Source organism: Brachyhypopomus gauderio, chromosome 7 (assembly GCF_052324685.1).
Source record: "Brachyhypopomus gauderio isolate BG-103 chromosome 7, BGAUD_0.2, whole genome shotgun sequence".
NCBI classification, from domain to species: domain Eukaryota; kingdom Metazoa; phylum Chordata; class Actinopteri; order Gymnotiformes; family Hypopomidae; genus Brachyhypopomus; species Brachyhypopomus gauderio.
This window is the reverse complement of record NC_135217.1, coordinates 10,755,530-10,781,370: the sequence shown is the minus strand read 5'-3', so window position 1 is coordinate 10,781,370 and position 25,841 is coordinate 10,755,530. Positions and strand designations below refer to the sequence as shown.

At 41.8% G+C, this 25,841-nt stretch overlaps 4 protein-coding genes across 6 annotated transcripts; 2 read left to right on the top strand and 2 right to left on the bottom strand.

Annotated features, from left to right (window-relative positions):
- The first annotated feature begins 718 nt into the window (after positions 1–718).
- tm4sf21a (transmembrane 4 L six family member 21a) lies at positions 719–4,631 on the top strand. The gene is made up of 5 exons (XM_077011605.1): positions 719–1,026; positions 1,918–1,983; positions 3,348–3,484; positions 3,654–3,840; positions 4,216–4,631. The coding sequence occupies exons 1-5, from the start codon at positions 850–852 to the stop codon at positions 4,222–4,224; spliced, it is 576 nt and encodes a 191-aa protein (XP_076867720.1). The 5' UTR covers positions 719–849; the 3' UTR covers positions 4,225–4,631.
- mrps31 (mitochondrial ribosomal protein S31) lies at positions 4,216–16,967 on the top strand. 3 transcript variants are annotated; one of them, XM_077011602.1, is made up of 9 exons: positions 7,586–8,092; positions 8,308–8,432; positions 12,381–12,570; positions 13,061–13,459; positions 14,724–14,876; positions 15,135–15,281; positions 15,434–15,504; positions 15,667–15,810; positions 15,949–16,967. In XM_077011602.1, the coding sequence occupies exons 3-9, from the start codon at positions 12,458–12,460 to the stop codon at positions 16,182–16,184; spliced, it is 1,263 nt and encodes a 420-aa protein (XP_076867717.1). In that variant the 5' UTR covers positions 7,586–8,092; positions 8,308–8,432; positions 12,381–12,457; the 3' UTR covers positions 16,185–16,967. The 3 variants fall into 3 exon arrangements, with proteins under 3 accessions (XP_076867718.1, XP_076867717.1, XP_076867716.1); XM_077011603.1 differs by lacking the exons at positions 7,586–8,092; positions 8,308–8,432 and adding an exon at positions 4,216–4,350; XM_077011601.1 differs by lacking the exons at positions 7,586–8,092; positions 8,308–8,432 and adding an exon at positions 8,682–9,920.
- Positions 4,460–12,181, bottom strand: slc25a15b (solute carrier family 25 member 15b). The gene is made up of 7 exons (XM_077011604.1): positions 12,026–12,181; positions 11,313–11,427; positions 10,481–10,739; positions 8,846–8,983; positions 8,512–8,687; positions 7,431–7,589; positions 4,460–7,164 (listed from the first exon to the last, which is right to left on the bottom strand). Exons 2-7 carry the CDS (start codon positions 11,365–11,367, stop codon positions 7,043–7,045), a joined length of 909 nt encoding a protein of 302 aa, XP_076867719.1. The 5' UTR covers positions 11,368–11,427; positions 12,026–12,181; the 3' UTR covers positions 4,460–7,042.
- A 1,786-nt stretch (positions 16,968–18,753) lies between the features above and the next one.
- Positions 18,754–25,433, bottom strand: LOC143518806 (uncharacterized). Its single transcript, XM_077011600.1, has 10 exons — positions 25,114–25,433; positions 24,324–24,382; positions 23,503–24,222; positions 22,392–23,045; positions 20,275–20,405; positions 20,073–20,166; positions 19,932–19,980; positions 19,763–19,837; positions 19,427–19,594; positions 18,754–19,337 (listed from the first exon to the last, which is right to left on the bottom strand). The coding sequence occupies exons 2-9, from the start codon at positions 24,362–24,364 to the stop codon at positions 19,448–19,450; spliced, it is 1,911 nt and encodes a 636-aa protein (XP_076867715.1). The 5' UTR covers positions 24,365–24,382; positions 25,114–25,433; the 3' UTR covers positions 18,754–19,337; positions 19,427–19,447.
- Positions 25,434–25,841: the final 408 nt, after the last annotated feature.

The window sequence follows — 25,841 nt, the reverse complement described above, 5'->3', positions numbered from 1 at the left end:
TCCAGAAGCACAACTACCAATGCATTACCTGCATCAGCATGTATTCTCACTTTATATATCAAATAATTTAGATGACCGCTGATCCAGTACAGTTTACAGTTTACACTGGTAGAATATGATATTATACTGAAGGCAAGTCTTGCTGTTTTGGCTGTTGTCAGATGTAGATAGGACATGAATGATGGGACGTTCACTGACCTGGAGAGTGAGAGGCAGTCATGGCTATCACAGGTATAAGACATTCTCAACAGAAACAATGCACATCAATTTCTAATAAATAATTTACAAAATAACTTTCTGATGCAGTTCGCACATTTATTTAAAGAGTCTAGAGAGACAGTCCAGACCTACATGGAGTGCAGTTCTGTTTATCTAAGACAGACAATCTCAGACATCTTCTCTAAGCATATTCAATCACAAGCCTAAGAATGTACAAACAAAACTCATCTAAGACTGTTCGGCCTCTTGTCACCATGAAGAAATACACGTGAAAAGGAGCAAAACATCACCATGGAGATGATCCTCGCAATACAGGTCATCGTAAACAGTAGCCATTGTGTGTACGAAGTATGAGTTGAGCAATTGGTTTGGAATGGGTAGTGTTCAGCCTTATCACAGATTGGTCATTTTACACACATGAACACACAGACTCGGTCAACATCGAAACTTGTTCACGTGACCAAACAATAAAAAATAACAGCGACCGACAGTAGGCGTGTTCTCCATCGCTGTGAACTTGTATCTCCACTCCTTGTATTCCCTACACTTTCAGCTCTCCATTTTGGGATCGTGCAGACAACCTTCTCTCTATTTGCCGAAAGTAGTTACGTGCATTCCGAACTTTACAGGATGTGTACGGGAAAGTGCTCGCGATTCGTTGCTGGGTCTTTGTACCCGTTAGCCGTTATCTCCATTATATGTAACATAATTCTGTTCTTTCCCGGTTGGTCGGTTAAATACGCGCAGGATGGCAGTCTTACCGAGGAGGTGAAATACATGGGGGGTCTAATTGGAGGGGGACTACTGGTAAGTTAAAAAACATCCTTAATTCATCACGGCGCAAGCACAGCAGATGAACATAGTAAATTAGGGCTTGAAAAGGCCTATATTGCTATCCTACTGGTTCTTATTTGAATTACACGCTTACATGACTCAATCAGGACAAAACTGAATAACAGGAAACATTTAAATTCCTGGATTAATCCAATCTATACTTACTTTCTTAGTTTAAAAGACATTTTGTTGGACGTATGCACAATGGATTAATAGTTTGTATATTACTCTACTGAGTACTTTATATCCTGTTGTGTTGAGTAACAATTGCTTTTAAGGAAGCTTCATTTTATATGGACCGTCACCACCAACAATGCGCTCCTCAAACATTTACACTCTTTTAGCAGTTAGTATGCAGATGGGAGCTGATCTATGATCCAAGGGAACTGACGAACACTACCGAATACAAAAAGTCACATAGCAGCTATTCATATTAATTCATATTCATATTCACACAGCAGCTATTCATATTAATTCATATTCATATTCACACAGCAGCTATTCATATTAAGGAATTGTGTTTTTATGATCTTTATCTTTTATGATCTTTATTATCTTTTATGATTTCGTGAGCTAATTTGATCACTTTCCCCAACCAAAGATTTCTCACCAATTGTTTTCTGAAATTATTTATATTTTGTTGTCATGACAGCAGAAGCATTCACCTTCTTGTTTACTCTCTGAAAGCCTCATGTTTGTTGAGTGTGAGTCAGAGGCTGCATGTTCAGGCTAACACATGTACAAGGTGTGTACCCAGTGTACCCTTTATGTGAGAGAATGGGTGAGTGGAATCTTTTAGACGGTGTGGTTTCCAATATATAATTTCTTCTTCCTTCTCTGTAAACTTCTCTCTCTCTCTCTCAGGTGTTGACTCCAGCACTTTTTATTCACCTAACAGGGCAGAGGGGATGCTGTGCAAACCGTTGTGGTGTGAGTATAAATTAATGCACTACAAATTACATAGTTGCCTAATCTCTGAAAATTTAATCACTGGAATAAAATAATTTGCTTGGATGTAAACACTTGACAATGACTACTTTCACTTCCTTCACTATTGGTTACTGATCGTTCATCACATGATATCTGGACACTGAGCACCAGTGTAGGCACCCCAGACACAGGAGTGTGTGTGACAGTGTGTGTAAAACTGAGTGTGTGTGAGAGAGGATGAGTGAGAAAGAGAGGAAGGTGCGAACAAAAGAGAATGTTTGGAGGTACATACGAAGGCATTTGTCTCCATTGAAATGACATGTTTCTCAAACATCTCGTTTATTTCTCATAATTCTACAGAATGTCCACACACATACCTCATTGTTGGGTAATGCAGTAGTTCAGTGTTATTTTTTCTATGTCTGGTTTAACCACATTTTACCCATATAAGATCACACTACCTCATTCCATTTACCCTCAACTTGAAGCCGATGGGATTGTAAAAAGAAGAGTGTTGGTGTATGTGCTCACTTTATCAAAACATTTAAACACAGAACTCTCCCTATGGCCAGTACCAGCTGAGACATGTAGCCTACATCATTTGTTTTATATATAGGGCAGGGGTGTCAAACTGATTTTGGTCTGAGGGTGGCATACAACTTAATTGGATCTCAAAGGGACCGGACCAGTAAACTCATTCCAAAATTAAATGGAACTAACAATAAGTCCACTTTTTCTTTGTATTAGTGGAAAGAATTAAATTATTGAAATCTTTGTATGAAATTAATTGTCCTTATACTAAATATATTATGAAAATTTTTTTACTTTTACTTTTTAAGAAAAGCATGTGCAATTTCAACAACACTTTTACTCAGTTAAACATTTATTTAAGTGCATTATGCACTGATCACAGTGACATTTTCCACATCAGCAATTCTGAACACATAAACTTAATATTTATTTATTTTTTTCAACACTCTTGTGTTCATTTTCTCTTTTTTGACAAGTGCATTTCACTTAAGAGGGTGCCAGGGTCAACAGAAAAAGCGGGTAAAGCGATAGAACTGATTAAAACAAGAAGAGTTTATCTTCTTTAAAAAATGCAGGTTTATTCCGCGGGCTAGACTGAACCCCCTGGCGGGCCGGTTTGGGCTGTATGTTTGACACCCCTGATATAAGGGAACTTTCTTACTTTACTTTATTAGGAACACACACACACACACACACACACACACACACACACACACACACACACACACACACACACACACACACACACACACACAATACATAGAAGAATGCAGGGAAACAATTTTTGTGGTTTTTTTCCTCAGAACATTCACATTTCTATGGATGTGTTGTAGATGTTCCTGTCCATTGCCTTTGCGGCACTGGGTGTTGCTGGCGCCCTCTACAGTTTAGCAGTGGCAGCGTTAGGACTGATCAATGGTCCCTACTGCAAATATGCTGTTTTGATTTGGGGAACACCTTTTAAGGACAGGTAAGAAACTCATGTAGTTATTTACAACAGCCATTTTTAACCCCTTGTCCACTGCTAATCTCTTTGTGTAAAATGGTAGCAAGAAATAACATGAACTTCTGTCTTTGTTTTCCCTCTTTCGTGCTCTACCACCTAATTTTCTCCGTGCTGCTGTCTCTACATCCATCAGGTCTGAGAGTTATCTGAATCATCGGGACTGGTGGGGTATGTGTATGGAGCCCAAGAACGTGGTGGAGTTTAACGTTGGTTTGTTCTCCACTCTGCTGGTGGTCAGTGCGCTGCAGCTAATCCTGTGTGCCTCCCAGATGATCAACGGCCTGTTCGGTTGCCTCTGTGGAGCCTGCGTTGACAAAGGAGTGAGATTCAGCTTTATACTTATACAAGACACAAGCCCTGCCATTTCAGTAACATCATTTCTTAGTGGGGTCGTACATACCAGATTATGTATTTACATAAAGAGTGCTGATCTGTCAACGTACTTGAAGAGTAATTTGAACAGACAGCTAAACTCATCAGCAAATCCAGGCTGCAATTTATATTTGGCAAGTTAAATATTGAATGCGAAAATAAAAGAAGAGGTTTGTGTAAATACCTCAATCATGATTACAGTTGTAGACATGAGCATTGAACTAAATAATAATGCTAACAATTTATATTTAGTTTAGTAAATGTTCATTTGAATTTACCCATTCTGTGTAAAAGCGTTCAACTGTTTATTCTTTCTTTTTCAGCCTCTGTAAAACTCGGGTGTGACTGATGTCCACAGCTCATTTCAACGCCAAAGCTAACCAACGCCCTCTAGGGAACAACTGAAGAAAAACCCGTTACTGTTTACTTACAGATTGGAGGAGTGATGATTAGAGCAGGTCAGAGCAGTTTAAAGATCCTTGTCATCATTCATCATTGTTTGGATATAAATTTCAGGGATTTGCAAAAAAAACTCAGTCCACTCAGAATTGGTTTTTCCTTAAAGCAAGCTAGTAAAGATGGGCAGTGTTTCAAATATAATCTCATGTAAGCATTATTAATAAATTAACCATTTTTTTTAGCTTTGAGTTTGATTAGAGGAAAAGTTTAATAGAAATGTATGCTGTAATTTTAAATGAAGCCATAAACAATTTTGACATCCTTGCTAATTTACAATACACCAGTGAGTCAAAGGCCATTTCTGAAATCTGTGCTTATATACTATTTGTGACGGGCAGGGTGAGCAACTCAAAAAGGAAGCGATCACGCCAAGTCTCAGGGAAAGAGGATGGTTTAATAGAAAGTGTGCAAACCAAAAACCCGTGCATTGTTCCAAATGAAGGAAATAATAACCAGCAGTCAACTGGTACAAAGACAAGACGTATATAGACGAACAAACGACCCTCAGGTGAGACGGATCACGGGTCCCGCCCACCTGAGGAACGAACATCACGTGACCAAAAACAGGACCGCTGCCGCTGTAACCGGGGGCGACCGGTAGGGGGCCCCCCCACAACGTGACACTATTCTTCCCCATTTTTTACTATAACTTAGCACTTAGTATGCCATAATTATATATACTTGAAAGAACCTGGGTTCCAGATTTTGCAAAATTAGCTGGAAAAGCTAGTGCTCTGCAAAGGAGATTGTAAAGATCATTCTATTTGAAGCCCATCAAGCACTAATAATTGAAATATCTCAGGTATCATAGATTACCCAACAGTGTGTTGTATTGTATATTGCATTTCAAAATGGCTCACTACTATACTGTATAATGCATACTACATATATATAAACAAAAACTTGATAGTACACTGTTATATATATTATTATATATCCATCCCTTTTCCTCTAAAATCACTCCCTCCAAAGTCCAAGATACCAGGACAGTTACAAAGACATGTTTTCTTCTTCAGAGCATCCATTGATCTAAATAGACATTTTACACTATGTGTTATTGAAAAATACCTTACATCAACTTTAAATGTTCCAGGAACATTTGAAGGTCAGTTTAGCCTAATTCAGTGTGTTCAGTGTGGAGCATTAGTGTGGATCCTTAGGTCTGATCCAAATGAGAGTGGCACTCTAGTTCAAACCAGGATGCCTGGTGTGATTTTTTTAAATGCATTCTGAGAACTTGCTTTTCACTTTTCACTATTTGAGCTATTATATACCTATATTTATGTTGCATATGACAAAGTTGATCATGACAGTAACTTTGACAGCAGTATAAAATATTAAACTTTTTGTATTGTCTTGATATTTTAAGTTGCCTTTATCAGTTTAATGTAGCTGTTGTAGTTAATCACATGAACTGGAAGATTCTGCCACAGTAACTAGACTATAGGAACAATAATAATAACACCTTTATTTTACTATGAATAACTTTTGATATATTTAATATTGATTTTTAGAAAGAGACTAATTCAAATGCATCTACATAATGAACTTATGTACAAATGCAATGTAAAATCCTATGACCGGATTTCAGAATTATTGGATGTTATAAGCAGGAAACAATACAACTTAAAATTATTTTGTGTGCCATCTGTGTCAGACTTTACCACCACACAAACCACACCAATACCACAAAGGGGACACGACATTTGGCCGAAAAACATAACAAACACCCAACTAAACACAATATCTTTCCTTATTGGACACCACAGATACAGTAATTCACTACCTCAGGAATCCTGAACCAATCCTGACCCATCTCTTGAATGTGACCATGAAATATTTGTATCCCAGTGGCACCCAAATAAGAAAGAAAATTAAGGAAATTAAACCATGATTGTTTTATTCTGATCTCAGTAAGGAGACAGGTAAACATTGTTCACGGTGTGTAAATATTATATTTTGCTTAAAAAATGTCATTGATTATGGTACCCAGACATAACTTTACTTGGGGACCAAGAGGGGCTAAATCTACCCGTGTCCTTAATTGCCACGATGAACGGACCTTTTTCAGTTATAAAATATAAAGCCAGACACTTCAAAATATTTCCAAATCTGCTTAAATATGAATATGTTGACTACGTATAAAGGTAAAGCCCAAGTGTATTTCTTTCAACGTTGTCAGTCGGTTGCTAAGGAACAGGGGAGCAGGAACGGAACTCTCTGACCACGCAGTAACAGCATCACTGAAAAAAGCTGGATTATTTATTTTTGACAAAAGAAATACAAATAAACCATGCAACAAGAGGCTTACTTCTGAAAATAAAAAGGTGTCAGTGATTCAGTACCGCTTTGAGGACTGGAACACTCAGTTCAGCCATTGCTCAGAAACGCACTATAACGTTCACTATGTCAGGTGGTCCCTAGGCCAACCACCTGTGCGCTGACCTACAACTGGACTCAAGGCAACAGAAAACACTCAGGGCTAGTGTTGTTTCCAAAGAGCTTATCATCCAATACATTGATATGCATACATCTAAACAGCTCCGGCATGTAGATGTACAACTGTACTATGCCAATGCTGGAGCTCAGGTGACACTGAGCATGTACTCTGGAGTTAGACTCCAATATCAAACCAAACATCTAACACAATAACAACAAAAAACTAAACAGTGCGTGTGTGAGGGAGAGGGGCTAGCTGTCGAACTTTGACATCATGAGTTTGCGGCTGGCCTCATACGCCAGGAAGAGAGCACCATTAGCTGGGAATGTCCTGATCATTGTGGGAGTGAGACCGGAATAAAGAGCCCTCACACCTAGAGAGAGAGAGAGAGAGAGAGAGAGACAGAGAGAGACAGAGAGAGACAGAGAGAGAGAGAGAGAGAGAGAGAGAGAGAATTTAAATGTTATACCCATAAACATTTAGGTGATTTTCCAGGCGGGAAGTGTGGTTGAATGCACGTTGGAGATGAAATGCTATGGACAAAATGTTTTATGCAATGAAAGCAATGTTATGAAACAATTGTATGTGCTCTATTGTCCATGCTTATGTGGTTTAGTGTCCATGGTTCCAGTGGCTTGCCTTCTGTCCTGAAGATGTGCATGAAGGTCTTGAGGAAGCCCTCCTGTGTGCTCGTCAAGGACATGACTTGGATTCTTGACTTCACGCAGTCCATGGGGAACACCACCAACCAAAGACATGCACCCCCAAACCCTCCGCTGAACATTGTGGCTGCAATGCCTGAAAATAAAAATATAAAAACCACACACACACACACACACACACACACACACACATCAGAGAATAACCCCACTCATCATAAACAGTGTGGAAAAGGCAGAAAAGCATTCGTGTTCCTTGTGCTCGTTCAGTGCATGAAATGTCAAATCATGAAGACTCTCCCCATTTTACTGCTGACCCACATTAGCAAGTCTGTTACAGTTCAGTTTTATTGTAATGACTGAATTACTGTTAAATTAAGTTTTGTTTACCTGCTTCCTCATATTTATCACAGTCTGGGGGGAGGGGGTGTCTACATACATAAACATACACGCAAATTCACAAAACATGACCTTGTAATATACATGTTTGGTTTGTTCTGTAGGGACACCTTGCCATCGCCATTCTACATCATGAGCAAACACTTCACTAACGCACGCCCAGAGCATGCCGGGCAACCCAGCGTTCACACACTCCTCTTCCCCAGTCTCCCATCTGGACCAGTAGAGGACATTAAGGCAACAGTACTGAATATGCTCTCAGCAACACTGTTTAAATAAGACTGATGATTACAAGTGAATCATTAGCCTTATAACTCATTTCTCACTCACCAACCTAGTCCATAATAACTGATCCAGTGAATCAGTATTAAGGATAGGAGTAACAGATATTTGGTGCCCAGTGACATAAACCTGAGCTTCATTCTTTCAGGACACCGAAGGAGACTTTCTCTGTTCAGCTTTTTGGATTTAGGTGGAGGAACAGATGAATCCAGTATGGTGGCCTGACCAGACGCCCTCTACCCGTCCTGAAGGCTTTTGGTTTTACCCTGCCATAAGACTTTCACATCCAAAACCATCTGAGGTGATTTGCCTCGAGAATACAGAATCCAAAGCAGTAGTCCAGATGGAGGCCCGAGTCAGGCTGGAGCGTCGGGCCGTACCTATGTCGTCTTTGCTGCAGCGCATGTACTTGGCAAAGGAGGAGCGGCAAAGCTCGTATCCCCCGAAGAAGCAGAAGTACCCAGGGACCTCACGGGCGATGGTGGGGATCAAACCCTGGAAGAAGCCTGTAGGACCTTCATTCTGCGCGATCCATTTGACAACAGCCCACACTGAGCTGCAGAGAGAGAGACAAAGGCTAAAGCAGTCGCACTGAAATCTTCCCTCGGTAGACACCGTGAAACCCAGCAAGTGCGTCGTGTACATGTTATTACTCCACAGTATGGTGGACAACTAAAAGACCGATTGTTTTCGGTAATAGAAATGGTGGCATACGTCTGGCTGTTGGCTATCCTGCCCGAGGAGGCCATCTCGTGCATAGCCTGTAGGCGACATTTCACCAGCTCTGTCGGGCACAACACCAGAGAGGAGAAGATGGAGGCCACTGAACCTGCACTCGCCTTCTGCACATCACTGTGAAGAGAGAGGTGAAGAGAGATGGAGTTAGACCTGAGGACTGCTCGCTCTCTGTAGCTCACTTAAAAGCAAATACTAAAAAAATAAAAAACAACTCAAACCACCCAGGTCAACTCAACTAGACCCCACTCTAGGACATCTACAGCATAAAGTCTCAAAGTTCTCTGGCCTTGTTTTCAGGTTATCAAAGGGTCTTAAGCACATATGATGGATGCATGGTCAGATGGATGCATGGATGGATTCTAATTTTCCACCTGTAAGATTGTGCAGGGTCTTGATGCCAGTAAAGAACAAAATAAGGAGGAGCCAGTTCCATAGTGACCCAGTCAAAGGCCCTCACACCAAAAGAATATGTTAGATGAATGTTTGTCTCCCAGTAATAGTTTAAAAGAAATGGGGGGGGGGGGGGTTATCAAGGTTATCAAGACACATGTAGAAGGGTCTTTGTAGAAGCCTCTTGCAAAAATTTGGAGGTGTTGTATTCCAAATAAAATCTGATATGAGATGATCTGCAGTTATGAAGAAAGATTAAGTAGGAATAAAATAATCAATTTGAATAAGTATATAAATTTGGGAAGGAAATTCAATTTCACCAACACAACCAATTGATGGCAGGGAGAGATAAGACCATTGGGGGAGGTCAGTTTTGACACGGGCAACAAGTGGAATACAGCTGGACTTTGAAAGGTTGGAATGTTTGCATGTGTCATTAATTCCAAGATATTTCAGCCAATGGGGAACTAGGTGAAAGGATGAAGCACTGGGAAGCAAACCAGTAACTGAGATGTTAATAGGGAATAACTTGTTCTATTAATGTCTAGAAGAACTGTAAAAGGCCAATTATTTGGAGGATCCAAGTTATAAAAAAATATACAAAGCAAAAAAGATTTATACCATTCAACACCGTCGAAGGCCTTTTCAGTATCTCACAAAGGTAAGATTTTAGGGGGTAATGAGAATATTTAGGGTTTTTAAAATTGAAAATAATAATCTATGCTTAAAAAACAATTTGATCTGCATTATATTGCATAGGACAGTTTCAAGTCATTTTGCAAACATTTTGAATAGGATTTTGATGTCTATGTTAAGTGAGATAATTGGGCGATTTGAAAGAATCTAATGGGTCTTCATCCCACTAGATTAAGTTTAATTGATAAAGAGTTGGGGAAACAACTCTCTCACTAAGAAATGTAACATTGCCAGGAGCGGAGGTCTATGTTATTTTGATAACTAAAAACAAACAAACAACAAAAAAAAATCAGTGTGAAAGCCATCACAAGCCGTCTCCTAGATCGTTATGCATGTTGGTAATTCGGCTTTAATAGTTCACTAATCTTAGGGACAGAGAGGGCAGCTAAACATTTCTCCCTGCACCACACGGTGAACCAGACTGATATACAAATATAAGAAAAATGCTGGAAACAACTCAAGGGTCCCATCACGTGTTTTAAATAAATGTAGTTTAGTCGACTGCTTTATAAATGAAGTCCTCACCTGAGCGCCGCCTCTTTCCCCGTGCCGCACAAGAGCCGCACAACTTCCTGACAGAAGCCGTAGCTCATGAAGAGCACGGAGTTCTCCGCGATGTTGGCCACAAGAGCAGGAGAGGTGCCCCGGTACAAGCCCCTTATGCCCACCTGTCTGTAGGTGGTCAGGAAGCAGTGCAGGAAACCTCGGTACAGTGAGGGGAAGGTCTGCATCTTCACCTTGGCTGTGTCCAGTGGCTGACCGCTCAGCACGCACGCTGTACCTCCTGCAGAGGGGTGAGAGACAAGGCCGGTCAGGGAGAGATGAGGAGAACCCACAAAAGGATAGCAGGAAGACTCTGCTGGTTAATCGCATGAGCAATTTTATGGAAGATAGACCTTATGAAAAGTAACTACTAGAGCATAGTACCATGTTACAACATAAAAACAAATGTCCTGTTCTGTGCTTGCTTTGACAAACAGTACTGACAATGTGTCACATCTGTACCCATGATCTGTAGATGATGTGATAATGGTTTTCAAGGTCAGAGGGCAGTGTGAAAAGATAGCTGGACCGGCCACAATACCACAGGCAATCACAAAAGCTCAGTGGACAGATAAGAGACAATTCAGTGCTTCACCAACACGAATGGTGCTGTAACACAGGGCCACTCAATATGGCGGCCTTAATTAGAACCACTGCCTGAACTGGTTACATTGCTCACGAACAGTGAGGATCAAGTGACCCAAGACAAGTCCTGTGTCTGAAGAAAGCGTGTGCACAACCATCAAAAAGAGCCCTCGTTAATAATGACTCAGTGCTCCACGCTGAAAAGAGACGAAGCCCATTTGGATGTTACCTATTGCTCCAGCCGACAGGTCTATAATGGCCTGGACTGCAGGGTGTGGTGCCATGGTTACAAAACCAAGGACTACTGGAACTCTTTCTTCTTTGCTTATTGGGTCCAAAACAATCTTGATATATGAGAGAGAGGGGGGGGGGAGGGGGATATGAGAGACAGACACAGAAAGAGACAGACAGGGAGAGGAGGGATCTTGTTATAGGAATTATCCTGTATATTATTGCACATTATTCTTATCAAAAGTTCGTAAGTTATACATTTAAAACTCAAAGCAGGTCAATGCTAAATTAGACCACACATCTTTTAGGTTTAAAGTAAAGCATATTGCTAGGACAAGGTTTTTTTTTTTCTTGGTAATCGACAAAATAATCCACAAGAACACACCATGGAGCTAAAGATAAGTGTTCACAAGATTTGATTTTCAACATCGAATTACCATAGGTATTTACCCAAGTTAATACAATTATTTCAATTGTTGAATTAGTAACTATTCACTACAGTGTTCTAATAAAATACATTGATATGATTATCAAAACTAGAGCGTTTGCTAAATTATTCTAACCACTACCTAACTAAACAGCTAGCTAGGTAGTTAAAATGTTTGTGGCGCGAATTGTGTTTGTGGCGCCACGAGATTCATAAATGACATTATCTAAATGACACGTGAACAAATAGTCAGCTATCTGTAGCACCAAATTACAAAGACTTACGTCCTCTCAACTGTCCAGCGAACAGGTTAGCTATACTCCATTGCATTCGACTGGGATGTCATTTTCTAGTGCGCTTGCATCAGTTGACCACTGTTTTATATGCGATACGGACCGTCGTGGCCCCCCGATCTTAAAGGACCGGCGTTTATTTCATCTGGGAACCACGTGTCACACGTGATGCCAACGCGCCAGCAGCAGGCAGCTCTGAGAAACTACATCAGAATTATATCAAACTAACCTTATTTGTCATAGTAAAATTTTGTTAAACAAAAATACGCATTATTAAATGATAATTTAATTAAATGAAATTACCACAATAAATCGCTTTTAGTCCGGAACCTTTCTTGTTTTGCAGATAGCTTACGGACATTTGGGATTGTGGCACAAGGAAACGTGCATCGGCGACATTGTGAGCTCCCGTGAAGAGCAACTATGTACAGAAGAGTGTTGTCTCTTTACCAGGGTCGACATGTGTTAAGTCAAGTTCAGGATCCGCGACCTCTTCCTTCCAAATGTAGCAGCATATTTTCTGCTTTCGTTTTCAGGTGAGTTAGACATTCACTGTTGCCGCTGCAAGATTAAAGTTTGACACTAGCAGTCGTTGTTGCTCTCATCGCTACGTTAGCTAACTGTAAAGTGTTAAAATCCTTATTTTACTCTGGTGCTGCTCTTATCCTGGAATATTACATGCAGTTTGCTAACTACTTGTTGGAGAGATGTCCAAACTGTATGTCATTGCACATTACTAATTTCTAATTGTTTCATCGTTTTACTGAAACCTGATTTTCTTTCATTGGCAAACTAAACAATTTTACCCAGGAGCGACTTAAGGTAGTTTTTCAATCATGTTGTAGAGGTAGGCCAGTGTAGTGTTAAGAGTTACCCAAAACATTTGTTATAGCATAGAGCACATGCCCATATGGGGGTTTCAACCCCACTTCCACACAGGAGAGACAGCAGTCTTTCCCACTTGCACTATATCCACCACCATCTTCGCTGGTGATCTGTCTGACTGAGCTCAACCTTGTGATTTAGGGCTGCCGGTAACGTGAGCCCGAGGGCATTTGGAACTGGAGTTCCTTGCTATGAAAAGGGGAAAGACACTACCTCTCCCCCTCAAGAAGAGGTAAAGAACGATGGAGAGAAAACTACAGTTTTACAGGCGGAGGAAGCTGAGCCTAAGTTTGAGGAAAGAACAGAGGCAGCATCAAAAGCTGCAGTGGACCACGACCAGGCGGAGAAGACGAGGACAGGTAAGCAGGGTCTCCTAGAACTGCTGGGGGCCATGAAGGTGGACGGGACAACCAAGCGCAAGCTCAAAGCCCTCAAGACCCAGAGGAAGGGTGAGGAGACTCCACACGGACCCAGGTTGGGGGAGATGGAGAGCACCATCAGTATGTTCCAGCAGGCCACCACAGAGGACACAAGGCGGAGGTAAGGCGGACAGCCAACCTGCCTTCTAACTTTAGCAACTTAAAATGAGCATTCAACTAAATTTTTTGCAATTTGGGCTACTTGGGAATAGGAAAACACTTTCTGGTCATTATTAGCTTTATAGTCATTGTGTGCCAGCTGACGTAGACTTCATAGTTCATGTTTTTTGGGGGGGGGACCAAGCAAAAGCTTTTTAATGTCATTAAACCTGGGAAAATCATATAGGTCTAGACTCTAGACCAAGTAGTTTTTAGTTATGATTTTTAAGGTTGGCCCTCTGAGCAAAATTTAATCACTTTTGCAATCATTTGTATTCTAAGCCTCAACTCTTGCTTATTTTTTTCTGGATTAGATTATTATTTAGACTGGACATCAGTGAAACCCTAAGGACAATATATTCATGTAAATATTAGCTATTTTCTGTGTGCTATTAATATAGTTCTGTCACATCTAGAAGGTTTTTGGTGCTGCATAAAAATCTTGCTAAATATAGCTTTGGGACTGAAACCAATTTTTATGATATCTCCCAAGAATGATTGTTCCAAGGAAATTTAACATTTCTTAAAACATGAAAAATTTAAGTTGTATTTTTGTCCATCATTTAATGTTTTTTGGAAGTGGAAATTTGTGCTATATTGACTTCAAGGTTTTCTTTCTCCATGTGATACCTACTGAGCCTGGTCATTTTACAAGTTAGGGCATGTTGCTACAACTGAACTAAATCTTCATGTCAGCTTGTAGCACTAGAAAACAGTGAAGCTATTCTGGGCCAATTCCATCTTAAACAGGTTTGGGCTGATTGCAGAAGGAATTACACCAGATCATGGAAACATTTATCTATTCTATATTCATTAATTCATTGTTCTAGTGCAGTTAATTTGGGTAAAGTACCTAATAAGCATCTGTAGTAGCTAATGAATGGTATCTGGTAAGGTTTAGTATTACAATTTGCTGTTAAGTGGTTTCAATGTGTATTCATTTGTAAATTTTTAAAATCTTTACATTAATGTCAGAATTTATTCTGAACATTAGTCATTCATCTGGGTGTGAGAGATGTGCTGTTGCTTAGCTACACGTACACCCAGAAGCATCCTATTCATGCTGGCAGGACCCAGTAGGCAAAATGCCTCAGAAGAGAAGGGTTTTAAAAGTCGTGTGTGTGTGTGTGTGTGTGTGTGTGTGTGTGTGTGTGTGTGTGTGTGTGTGTGTGTGTGTGTGTGTGTGTGTGTGTGTGTGTGTGCGCGCGTGCGTGCGTGTGTTGCAGTGAGAGTCTGAATGTGAAGCTGCATGCGGCTGCTTCAGCGGTGGCGGCCACGCTGCCAGACAGCGCCCGCACTGAGTCTGAGCTGCTCACACAGCTGCGGAAGCACGAGGCCGTTTCAGATGTGCAGAGCAAGGACGGCCGGCGGAGTCTCAAGTGAGCACTGCTGGACACAGACAGGGCGATGCTCTCAGGAGCAGAACTGACCGGGCCTTCCCTGTCTTAGCCACAGATGCCCCCTGCAGGCCTGTTTTTATGTCAAAACAAAGTAGTAAAACCAGTTCTGTTTTTTGTGTGTTTATTTGTATTACTACTCACCAAGTAGAAGCTTTAGGATTCGGAACACAGAGCACTTTGGTATTTTAATCACAGATTCTGTTTCTGATTTCTGTTTCTTTGATCATTGTTCCTTAGTGACATCATTGCTCATATGAAAGTACGAAAGAAGTTTGATAGCAGACCAAATACCCGATCGGCCAATCAGATTCACTTTGATGACGACGGGCAGGGATATGCCAAAGAACGCAGCATCTCCGGTGAGCTGGACGGAGTCCGCAAGAGGTAAACACTATGGTAACCCATGCAGAAAAATTCACATAACGATTAAGCCACACTCTCCACAGTTCTTTCCTGTATGTATTATTATCATCTCTTGTGTGCAGGAGTGGATGTGTAAGTATAACATTGAACGTATTCTGGTTTTAAATCAACAGGAAGAGTCCTTTCACAGGCAAAAGGCTAAACATCTTTGTTGGCGAAGATCAAGAGAGAGACACCGATCTGGGTATTTTCATTTTCTGGGTGTTTTCATGTTTTGACGGATTACATCGTGCTGCAGACTTGCTGGTTTTACTAGCTGTCTCGATCTCATCAAGTAAACCTCAAGCTGAAAATTCTATAGATGATTTTGTTTACACATAAATTGGCATGCCTGTTTTGCTTTTAGCCACACGCCCTACCCTCTGGGACATAGATCTAGCCAATCAGATTGCTCAGGCAGTGAATAATAGACCTCGGAATGGCTTTGAGGAAATGATTAAGTGGACTAGAGAAGGCAAGCTGTGGCATTACCCAATCGACAATGAAGCAGGTGAGTGTCGTTACTTTCCCTGTGGTATTTTCAATGTGGCTCGCTACATTAGAGTGGTAACTTTTACCTGTAGCTTCCTTCTTTCTATTAACACCTCATCACATCCTTCCTATCCCAAACTCCCTCCCTGTAATTCAGGTATGGAAGAGGAGGCTAATGTGCCATTCCATGAGCACGTGTTCCTAGAGCGCCATCTGGAGGATGGCTTCCCCCAGCAAGGTCCCATCAGGCGCTTCATGGAGTTGGTGATTGTAGGCCTGGCCAAGAACCCCCACCTCTCTGTCAAACAGAAGGTGGAACACATCGCGTGGTTCAGGGACTACTTCAAGGAAAAACAGGACATTATCAAAGAGGCTGAAGCATACGTTAGCTGAGCCAGCTCCATGATTACCACCTAAGACAACAGGACAGAGAAATTTCCAACTATGTATACATGCGTTGGGCAGGTGTAATTAAATGTATTTAAATTTGTTCAGTGTGTTGCCAATGCTGAATAGTGAATTTCGGCTTAACAAAAACGGTATGTTTGCTATCAAGTATTGATACTGTTAAACTATAAATGACTGAATGATTACAAATGTAGGTTCCAGATTAATAATTATGAACATTAGCTAATACCTAAAACTAAATATTTATATACAGGCAGCTTCCTCTGTCTCTGGTTTTATTCATTAGGATATGAAAAACTTGGGGAAATTATCTGGTCAAATTGATGCCATATATGTTTAGATATTTTTGTTGTTTTTGCGCCTGATGAACAAAATATGCATAACAAATGCATCTGGTTCTGAAGAGCCTGCCTGTAATCTTATTCAATTTTATTTAAAGGGACAGCATATGTGTCCTTTGTTTTTGCAATTATATACAATATGACAGGGGCAGGTGGAGATGAGGATTTAATTTTCATTTTTCCGTTCTTCTGCTTTGGAAGTCGGGAAATGCCTGCACCTGAGGAGGGCTTATTTACATGCAGATATCCAAAACCCCTGGTATATCTACAGTTCCTGAATGCAGAACATTTCAGAGTTTTGGTGTTAAATATGCCCTTTAAACTGTGTTTTATTACTGGGCACCAGAATATATACCAATGATGGGCTTCCTAAGTCCTGCCTGTTTACCTCATGCAGTACCATGTCCATTAAAGTACATCATCATCATTCAGCAGTATGCAGCAAGGTACATAATTATAGTCTGGATGTGAGACATAATTAGTAATAATTAGGCTACTTGCACTGCTACTAAATTGTTCATGTCCAGAATTCCTAATGTCATGACAATAGTCATGTATTTGGAGGTATCCAAGTTTAGACTGTTGAGGGTGTTTTGAATAGCCTCATGTGTAGAATGTTACTCCTTTATCCGCATTTTATATCTATGGTTTCTTTGTTGTATGCACACCAGTTATTCTCAATTTATCATGCATGATCATCTACTCCAAAACCATATTGCAAAAGTTCTGCTAGAACTTCAAGGGGGATTGCATTGCATTCACAAACCTTTTTACATGTTACCTAATGCTGCCTGGATCAAAGGATCATTCATTATAGTCCAGGACCACAGGAAATGAGGTAGGCTGGCCACAGTTAATCTACTTTTAAAATAGATACAAAGTATTTCCAATCGTTAAATCAGGAAAAGCGACATTGAGTGCCATACAAGTAACTCCTACTATGAAGTTACTTAACACCTTGGTTCCTAACCTGGGCTCCGCGGAGCTCTAGCTGCTTTGAGGTTATAAAATATTTTTGAGCATTTTTTATACACACATTGAATTCTCTTCTACTGCAATGTTTATCAATTAAATGAAACATTCAGGTCCACAATTAAATAATATTTAGCTATTTATGACAAGCAACTTTTTCACCTCTGAAACTCAGCGCACCGCATCACGCAGACACGCACTTTCTGCCAGCAGCACTAAATATGGCTGAGAAACGTAAATGTGTACATGAGTCCTCCTCATAAAAAAAAACAAGGCAATACCTTGATGGCCTTATGGAGGGACAGGACAAAACTAAACCAGAATGTGTCATTTGTGGTGAGAAGCTAGCTAATGACAGCATGAAGCCGAGCAAATTAAAACGACATCGTAAACGAGTTTACGCGCCATATGAGACTTCTGCGAGACGAGATTCAAAGCCGCTTTGCTGACATCGATGAGTATTTATCCAGAGAAGGATGGGTGTTGGACCCACGCAATAGGAAAAGTTATTCTCCCATTTAGCACTACGTACCTGTCGGAGTCAGCTTTCAGCGCTCTGGTAAAAAACAGACTCGATGTTCACCAGGACTTTAGACTGGCTGTCTCAACCATCAAACCAAACATCGCATCCCTGGTCAAAGGTATGCAAGCCCAAGGTGTTTATAAATGAACAGATTTGAAATGGAGAAATTGTGTACGTAACGAACGTAAGTTGTTGACGGGGGGATAGGAAACGTAAATTGTCCAAAAATGGACACGAATTAAGTGTTATATCGCGATCGATCGATCGCCAGTGGTTGGCGCCAGAGCGAACTAGTAACTCATTGAATCATAGATGTGGATCAGAGGTAAATAAACTGAATTTTTTTTCGGCGTGAGATATCGGAAGTGTGGCGTGAGAGCGTGTGAAGACGGTCAAATGCGTGTGTCTCACGCTCAATGCGTGAGAGTTGGCAACCCTGTAATGACAGTTTTGAAGTTCAGATGTTTTTTTTTTTTTTCATCATTGTACACCTGTTGTAAATGGTACACTTGTTGCCCTTTATTCTTTATTGTTATAAATAAATGTTAATTTCTAATCCCTTTATTCTTTTGACATTTATATAGGCTGGGGTTAGGCTGGGGGGGGGGGGGGGGGGGGGCTGGCTTTTTTTGGACTTGAGTAGGGGGGGCTCCAAGGAAAAAAAGGTTGGGAACCACTGACTTAACATATGCTTCATATATGACAGTACATCACTAGATCCAAAGTTCCAGTTCTTTTATTGAAATCTCCCTCTATAAACAATGTACATAATATCTGAAGGGCCATACAAAGCACTTCCAACAGTGTGTATATATAATATTTATAGAATTAAGGAAACCCAGTAAACACTCAACTTCTCTGCCGTTTTGAATAGAACAATAACTACCACATAAAACATAGCAGAGTGCTGCTGCCGTCTCAAACAGACCTGAAACTGGGGCTGATGCATCACTGGACAGATGTACACAAGGGTAGAAACCAAGAAACAAACCAAAAACCCTTTCCACAAAAAAAAAAAAAAAAAAAAAAAAAAAACCCCAATACATCAGGCCGTGATCCTTGACTGAAAAAGGGAGAAAATCCAAACAAAAGTAAACTTTGGCAATCATGGTTTACACAGTGTGACTGCTGGAGACAACCGTAAAAGTTTTATTGTCTTTTGGACAGTGACTACGGAAGGTGAGGGTTACTAGCCCATCAGGGGCACCATTATTGGGGCATCAAGCACACGGAGAGGCCTGCTATGTTCAGGCGATGCAAATCCATCTTGACGATGCACCATTGCATCTAATGGCCAAGAGTCTGCAAAATGAAACGCACCAAAACGTTAACGCCAAGCTGCCAACAATGGCGTGGCTGCACAGGAGAATGGGGAAACCGATTGCGGATACCGATTTATCTCTGCTGGGTCTTCACCAGCGACGGTAGCTGGTGGCAGGGCGTGGATGGGGCGGGGCTTTGCGCCGGAGTGTCTGCAGGTTCCTGTACTTCGACATAATGCTCTGACTCTTCCTGAACACAGGCTTCTGATGGACTGGTGGTCGTGCAACCATGGTAGCCTTAAGGGGAAGGAAAAATGGCAAATTGAAACGGCCTTTGAACCGCTATACCACCACTGCAGAATAAAGTCCTGTGTAAGCTACCCCAAAACCATATTCAGCGAACATGATACCTTCCCTCTTTATGCACAGGAGGAAGAAATATGACGTAATGCTCATATTGCTCACCATTAATGGCTTTCTGAACACCCCATCAGGACATGGGCCCTTCTTAATTCCAAGGGTTGGGCGAAAATTGGGCTTCTATATGGAAATTAATACAAATGACAATGCAGGTTTTCACATTTAAATTGTGGGTGCTATAGTCATTACTTTGGGTAATGATTGATTGCGTTACCTGAAAAGAACCTGGCCTTCTTAGCAATTTTCCAGGACCAGTGGATGGCCTGCAACATTACACGCATGTAAGAATGGACTCTCTAAATAGGACTGGAATTATCTGACCTTTCAAATCCATTGTCTTAGGAAGGTGATTTACCTTCGGTCCTTTTGGTCACGCAGTGAACTTCCAGGACTATGCAGTTTACCAAAACGATCGTTCGGTGTCAGATTCCCATGAGAGTTTGATGCGTCTGAGAATTGTAAATTGTATTTTCATGACAACTTGAACCTTTCAGATTATCAAAATCCACTTAATGGATTTGAGTTTATGTAACAAAATATGATAAGTCATCCAGTACCTCCAGTCTTATGCTTGGACGTCCTGCGCTTCCAAGGGGAGCTGCTTCTAGGACTAGAACTTGGTCTAGCTTCAGCCTCCCAGTGGGAAACCACAACAAGGTCATGGGTCAGTTTGTCTATGGGTGAAGAGCTGGCAAGAGTAATTGAAGTAGACAAGAGTTAGACTGCCCAGAAGAATAAGGATGATTACACCACTGTTGGTATTAGGACATCTTTTGGCATTAATAAGGAAGAGTGTGCATGCAGATTATAAAATTAAAAACAGGTGTACCTTCCTCATGAACTGAGGCAAGAGACCAACAATAAAATTAAAAATACTGAAAAAAATCAAACAGTCCTGCAAACCAAACTACAGTAACAAAAGCGTCAAATAACCAAACAGGGATCACTGCCATGGGTACTTACAGCAAAGCAAGCCCATCATCTCCATGCTCCAGTCTGAACTGGTAGGTTAGTTTTCTGATTCACTCTGGCTCTTAATGGCTTTCCTTTCTCTAATGCGAGTAACTGACTTGGACGAATCAAATGAGAAGTCAGGATATGCCTGGATCTGATTGGTAATCTTGTTTTGCACTCCTAATAAATGGTCATCCAGTAACTTCCATATTATTCCTGGATTTTTCATCCATGAGCCACTTCTCAGATCACGTTTGATTTTGAAGTTGGAGTCGTCAATGTATTTAATCCAAAGTTTCAGTAGCTTGTCCATCCTGCATTCATCGCATCCCTCCTCAGCACTTCCAATATTTACGGTATTCGCTGATGCCACCTTGTTAATCTTGAGGTCATCTGGACATGAAAGGACTCGAGGTTCTTCAAAACACTTTTGTACAGCACTGGAGAAATGTTGCCGTTTTTCTGAAGATTGCATTGCATGTTCAAAAGGTAATTCTCATGTCAACTGTGCACACATTTACACAAAGTTGAAAGCCTTCCTAAAACAACTCCTAGTTAGAAGGTCCAGTGATCTTTGATGTTGAGACACATGAAGGGGTTCATTTGGCTGACCTGTGGTTTAGCAATCCATCCAGTTACCTCGAAAAACATCTAGTAACAAGTTAGCACAAGATCCAGCCTTAATTTGAAGACATAATATCCTTGGCTTCATCTTGGTCCCTTCTTGATGAAAGATTTGTTTTATAGCCTCAATGCTAACAGACGTGAGGAGAACTAACTTCTTCAGCCTTCTTTAGGGGGCACACTGAAAATACCATTGTTTCCAATGATCAAGAGATAATCCAGATTCCTGTGGTTTTGTTATTTTGCCTTTCAGGATGTAGTTTAACAGGCAGGCCTTAAAGATATCTTTCTGGTAATGCACTGCAATAAGGCCACGTCTCCATAAAACCACACACACATGAACACTCTCCCTCTGATTGGTTTCTTCATCTTATTACAACAAGCCAGTTGTTCCACTTCAAGATGGCAGGAAGAAGACTCAGTCAGGAGCTGGTAACTTCAGTCATATTCCATCCTCTGTAATGTTCTTCAGCATAATTGGAATTCCAATGCAATCAAGTGGATTTTCCATTTGCCAACATAAATCTTCAAACCGTCTCCAGGAGAAATTCATAGATGACTGCAGTATTTTTCTTGCCATAATGGGGAATGTTGTGCAACCACACAAACTTGTCAACCATACTGTTAATGTGAGTGATCATTCATGTGAAAGGAATTGAGTTCAACCTCTGTTGAAATTGTTGGTGTGGCGTTCTCTCTGCACACACTGGAAGATGGAGCCATGTTATTTCCTCTCGTCAGTGCTTTCAAAGAGCTGCACCTCCCTTACAGGTCACCACATCCCTGGGTCTGACAGCAACTGATGTAACCACCATGACACCTTTTCAGACTGACCTTTTTGGCGTGGTACGATTAAGACAGCACTTCTGGGAATTTTCCCCCTTAGATATCCCTGTGATAAAATTTCTTATGGACATTTTGTGGGCAACGACAGAAGGTTACACATCTTAGAGGTGATTTTGATGAGTAAAATAGCCTCTATTCTTTGGCTCATGTGAACAGTGACGCCTTTTGGTGAAAGCAGTGCCATTAACAGGAAGCTTGACCTTCTAAACATCACGCGCCCATTGCCACAGTATGAGGGGTGATACCGTACCTGTGTGCTCTCACAGAGCGCCGGGATTCCACCTGTGTCTCGGAGTCCCTTTCAGGGTCAGTTGATTTGGAGTCAGAGTCGGTGGGAGACTCTCTAGTCGTGGGTCTCTTGGCACTTTTCTTCACAGGGACTTTGCGAGGTGCATCTTCAGAGGACTCTTCACCGTTCTTTGACGTTTTCTGTACCTTGGTCTTCTGTAGCTTGTCTGAAGGCCTTGCCTTTGGTGGGGGCAATTTGAAACGGGCCACAGACTCGGCACTGAAGCAGCGCCCCTTTACCAGCCGAGACTTGTCCTTGAGGGACAGACCGCGACCTCCAAATCCCCTAGGGGGCAGTGGTCGAACTGACAACTCTCTGCGAAACCGCTTGGGTGGTCCATAATCCATGCCCATAGATGACGGAGGTCGTCCAAACTCCTGACTCCTCCTCTTCAGTGATGGCCTCTCCTGAGGTCGCATAGGTGGAGGCAATCTGGAAGACGAGTCGGAGGAAGGTGGGCCAGCTTTCCATGAGGGTGATCTGTAAGGGGGGCGGGGATATGGGTGACCCCCTTCCCGGTGCACCCATTCTGGGGCCTGATGCCCGGGCCTGTCCCTTCCCCGCTCCCTGCCAACTTCTCCAAGCGGCTTTCGTGGATCTCCATCTGTAGACCACCTGCACATCCATCACAAACAATACAAACACGGGGGTTATAAGAAAAGCTCCTGCCGCTGGAGCAGTGTTGGAATTTTTTTTTTGAGGGGTGTGTGTGTGTGTGTGTTGGGGAGGTGTTTAACTTCATTTATGCTACATCCAGGGCCACCTTTGCTGAATGCCACACTTCTTGGCCCAGTACTATTCTTTATAAAAGATTGATAGGGTATATAACATTTTCTCCACATTGACTGGTTGACTGTAAAAAGGGCTCAACGCAAGAGCGCACTACAATTATGTCCTGCAGCAATATTTACTCCCAGTGAAATATATGGGGTAAAGGCAAGGAAGTGTGGGTTTAAGTTCTCCCAGTTTGACGGTTATTTTTTTTTTATCTAATACACTTCTCTGTACATTCATATTGCCCCTGCATCTCTACCATTCATTTCACCCGGCCTTCACGGCTTCATGCCTGTACCTCTCTGGATACGAGCTCCTCTCATGAAACTCCCTTGGCTTCCTAAAGGGAGAGCCAGGGGGCCTAACCTCCCCATTGGGGTGAGGGTAGCCCCCTGGGCCGTTCCAGCGATGCCCTCCACGGGCTTGCCGCACGAGGGGCCTCTCCCTGGGACTCGGGTACCTCGCAGGCCCCCAGCTCCTTTCCTGCTCGTGTGCAGGGCTCAGGTGACGCGGGGGTGGTCTGTACGTGCTGTGGGGGGACGGCCCTCTCTGGTCTGAGGGAGGACCATGGAAGTGACGAGATGAAGGAGAAATGTGACCAGAATGATTTCTGTGGAAGGACGGTGGTCTGTGATGTCCTGGTGGTCTGTGATGACCTGGTGGTCTGTGATGACCTGGTGGTCCATGTGATGGACCATGTGGGGACATCCTGTGTTGGAGCAGGGGAGCGCGGTTTGAGGATGGTGGGGAAGGCCTCTTGCGTCCCCGCTGAGAATCCTGGGGGCTGTGGTACTGCCTGAAGTGATCCTGGTTCTGCGACATCCAGTGTCCATGTGGTCTCTCTCTAGGTTCGCTCATTAGAGGTGGTCTTTTGGAGTAGGGGTATGGTCCTCCACTGGTGCCCTCTCTCCAGCTGGGAGGGGCCTTACCTGGGTGGCCTCGATATCCCCTCTGACTCCTAGAAGAGGGGACCATACGGCCCCCATGGTGCTCACTGTGGTAGCCTTCAGAGAATGGTCTGAAAAGCAAAAAAACTCAGACACTGCTAAACTTGTTCACATTACTGACTTGACTACTTAATCTCGATTAAATATGGTAAAATAATCAGTAAAAAAATACCTCTGTTTAGAACGGGGAGACCCCGAGTGTGGTCTCACCATCTTCGGATTCTGCCCTTACTGGAGATAATTATTTAATTGACGTTAACACATCCAGTAAGATCAAACAAAAAAGTCCGTTATTAAAGTATTTTTACAACGTCAACCTTCCCGTTAGAAAAATATCAGTTTATCACTGTCGCATTTAATCGTTTGGTGATATAATGGCGTCGTGGATCCAAGAAAAAGTCAGAGCATTTTATATAGCAAAGGCAGAAACCAAAGAACTGAAGCGTAACGTTCATCGAAGCTAGTGATGGTGGTGAAAAATGTTAATAAATCAACCCACCACCAGCTAGGCTGCTCACAAGCGAACCTTAGTCAACTAAACAACTCAAACGTTCAAGTTTAAACCGACCAGAACCCACAACGCCTCGTTAAGACTCCCTAGATTAGCCTCGATTCACAATAACCATCATGTATGGACGTCATATAGACTTAAACTAAATAAGCGGATCATTCGTAAGTGAAAAATACATAAAGTACTTCAGGTTTTACTTTCTGTCTCCCGTGACGTGTTAGGAAACATGGCTCCGCTTCAGCTAAGGAAGCTTTAGCCACATCCAGGCCAACAAACCTAAGCGAGCTAGCTCAACCAAAATAGCCCATTTCTGATCCAAGACAGAAAGTTCGCTACTACAGCCATGTGATTAACTGATTATTTAAGACGCCAAGCCAAACAAATGCTCATGCGTTATCGCATTAGTACTGGTAGACTATCAAAAGGCAATAATCTAAATCAAACAACTTACCCAAGGTTATTTTAGAAGGTGCTGCTAGCCCGCTGCTAGAAAGCTAGTAGCTAGCTAGCCAGGTAGCTAACGCTAACTAGCCAACTCGCAGTTCGATTTTTTGGTGGTGTTGTTATTTTTGGCGTTGGTTGTAGTTCATCAAAAAGAGAAGAAAATGCTGTCTATTACATGCACGGTTAATGAAACGTTGTTAGAGTAGCCTGACTAAGGTAGCTAGAATAACGATCTTTGCATTCATAGTGCGTCGCAAAAGATAAAACGATGTTGGCTTGCTAAGCTAGCTATAAAGAACTGCAACAGCTGCATGTAGGAAGTGACGTCAATGAATAGGGCGTTCCATGACAAAATAAACCTGACCTCAGCTCAGTTTCATCTTTCATGTTAAGTAAGAAGAATGCATGTAGGAGTGGCGCAGTCTGGTTCCAGGCCAGTATGAGCGAATTCAGTCAATTTTCACCTGCTGGCCTTTGTCACTCAACAAGTAGACTTTCGGTGACGTCTTAGATTGATAATAACAGACTGATAAGTATCCAGCTGCAAGCATTAACTGTTATCTCAAAAGCTTATCAGAACCACATAATCTCAGTGAACAGAGCAGATTGGTATTTTTAGTCAATTATTTGTGTGTGTGTGTGTGTGTGTGTGTGTGTATGTGTGCACGCATGCATAATAATTTTACAACAGGTTTTGTCAGAAACCAGCTTTAAAGAAGTCTGAGCACCAGATGG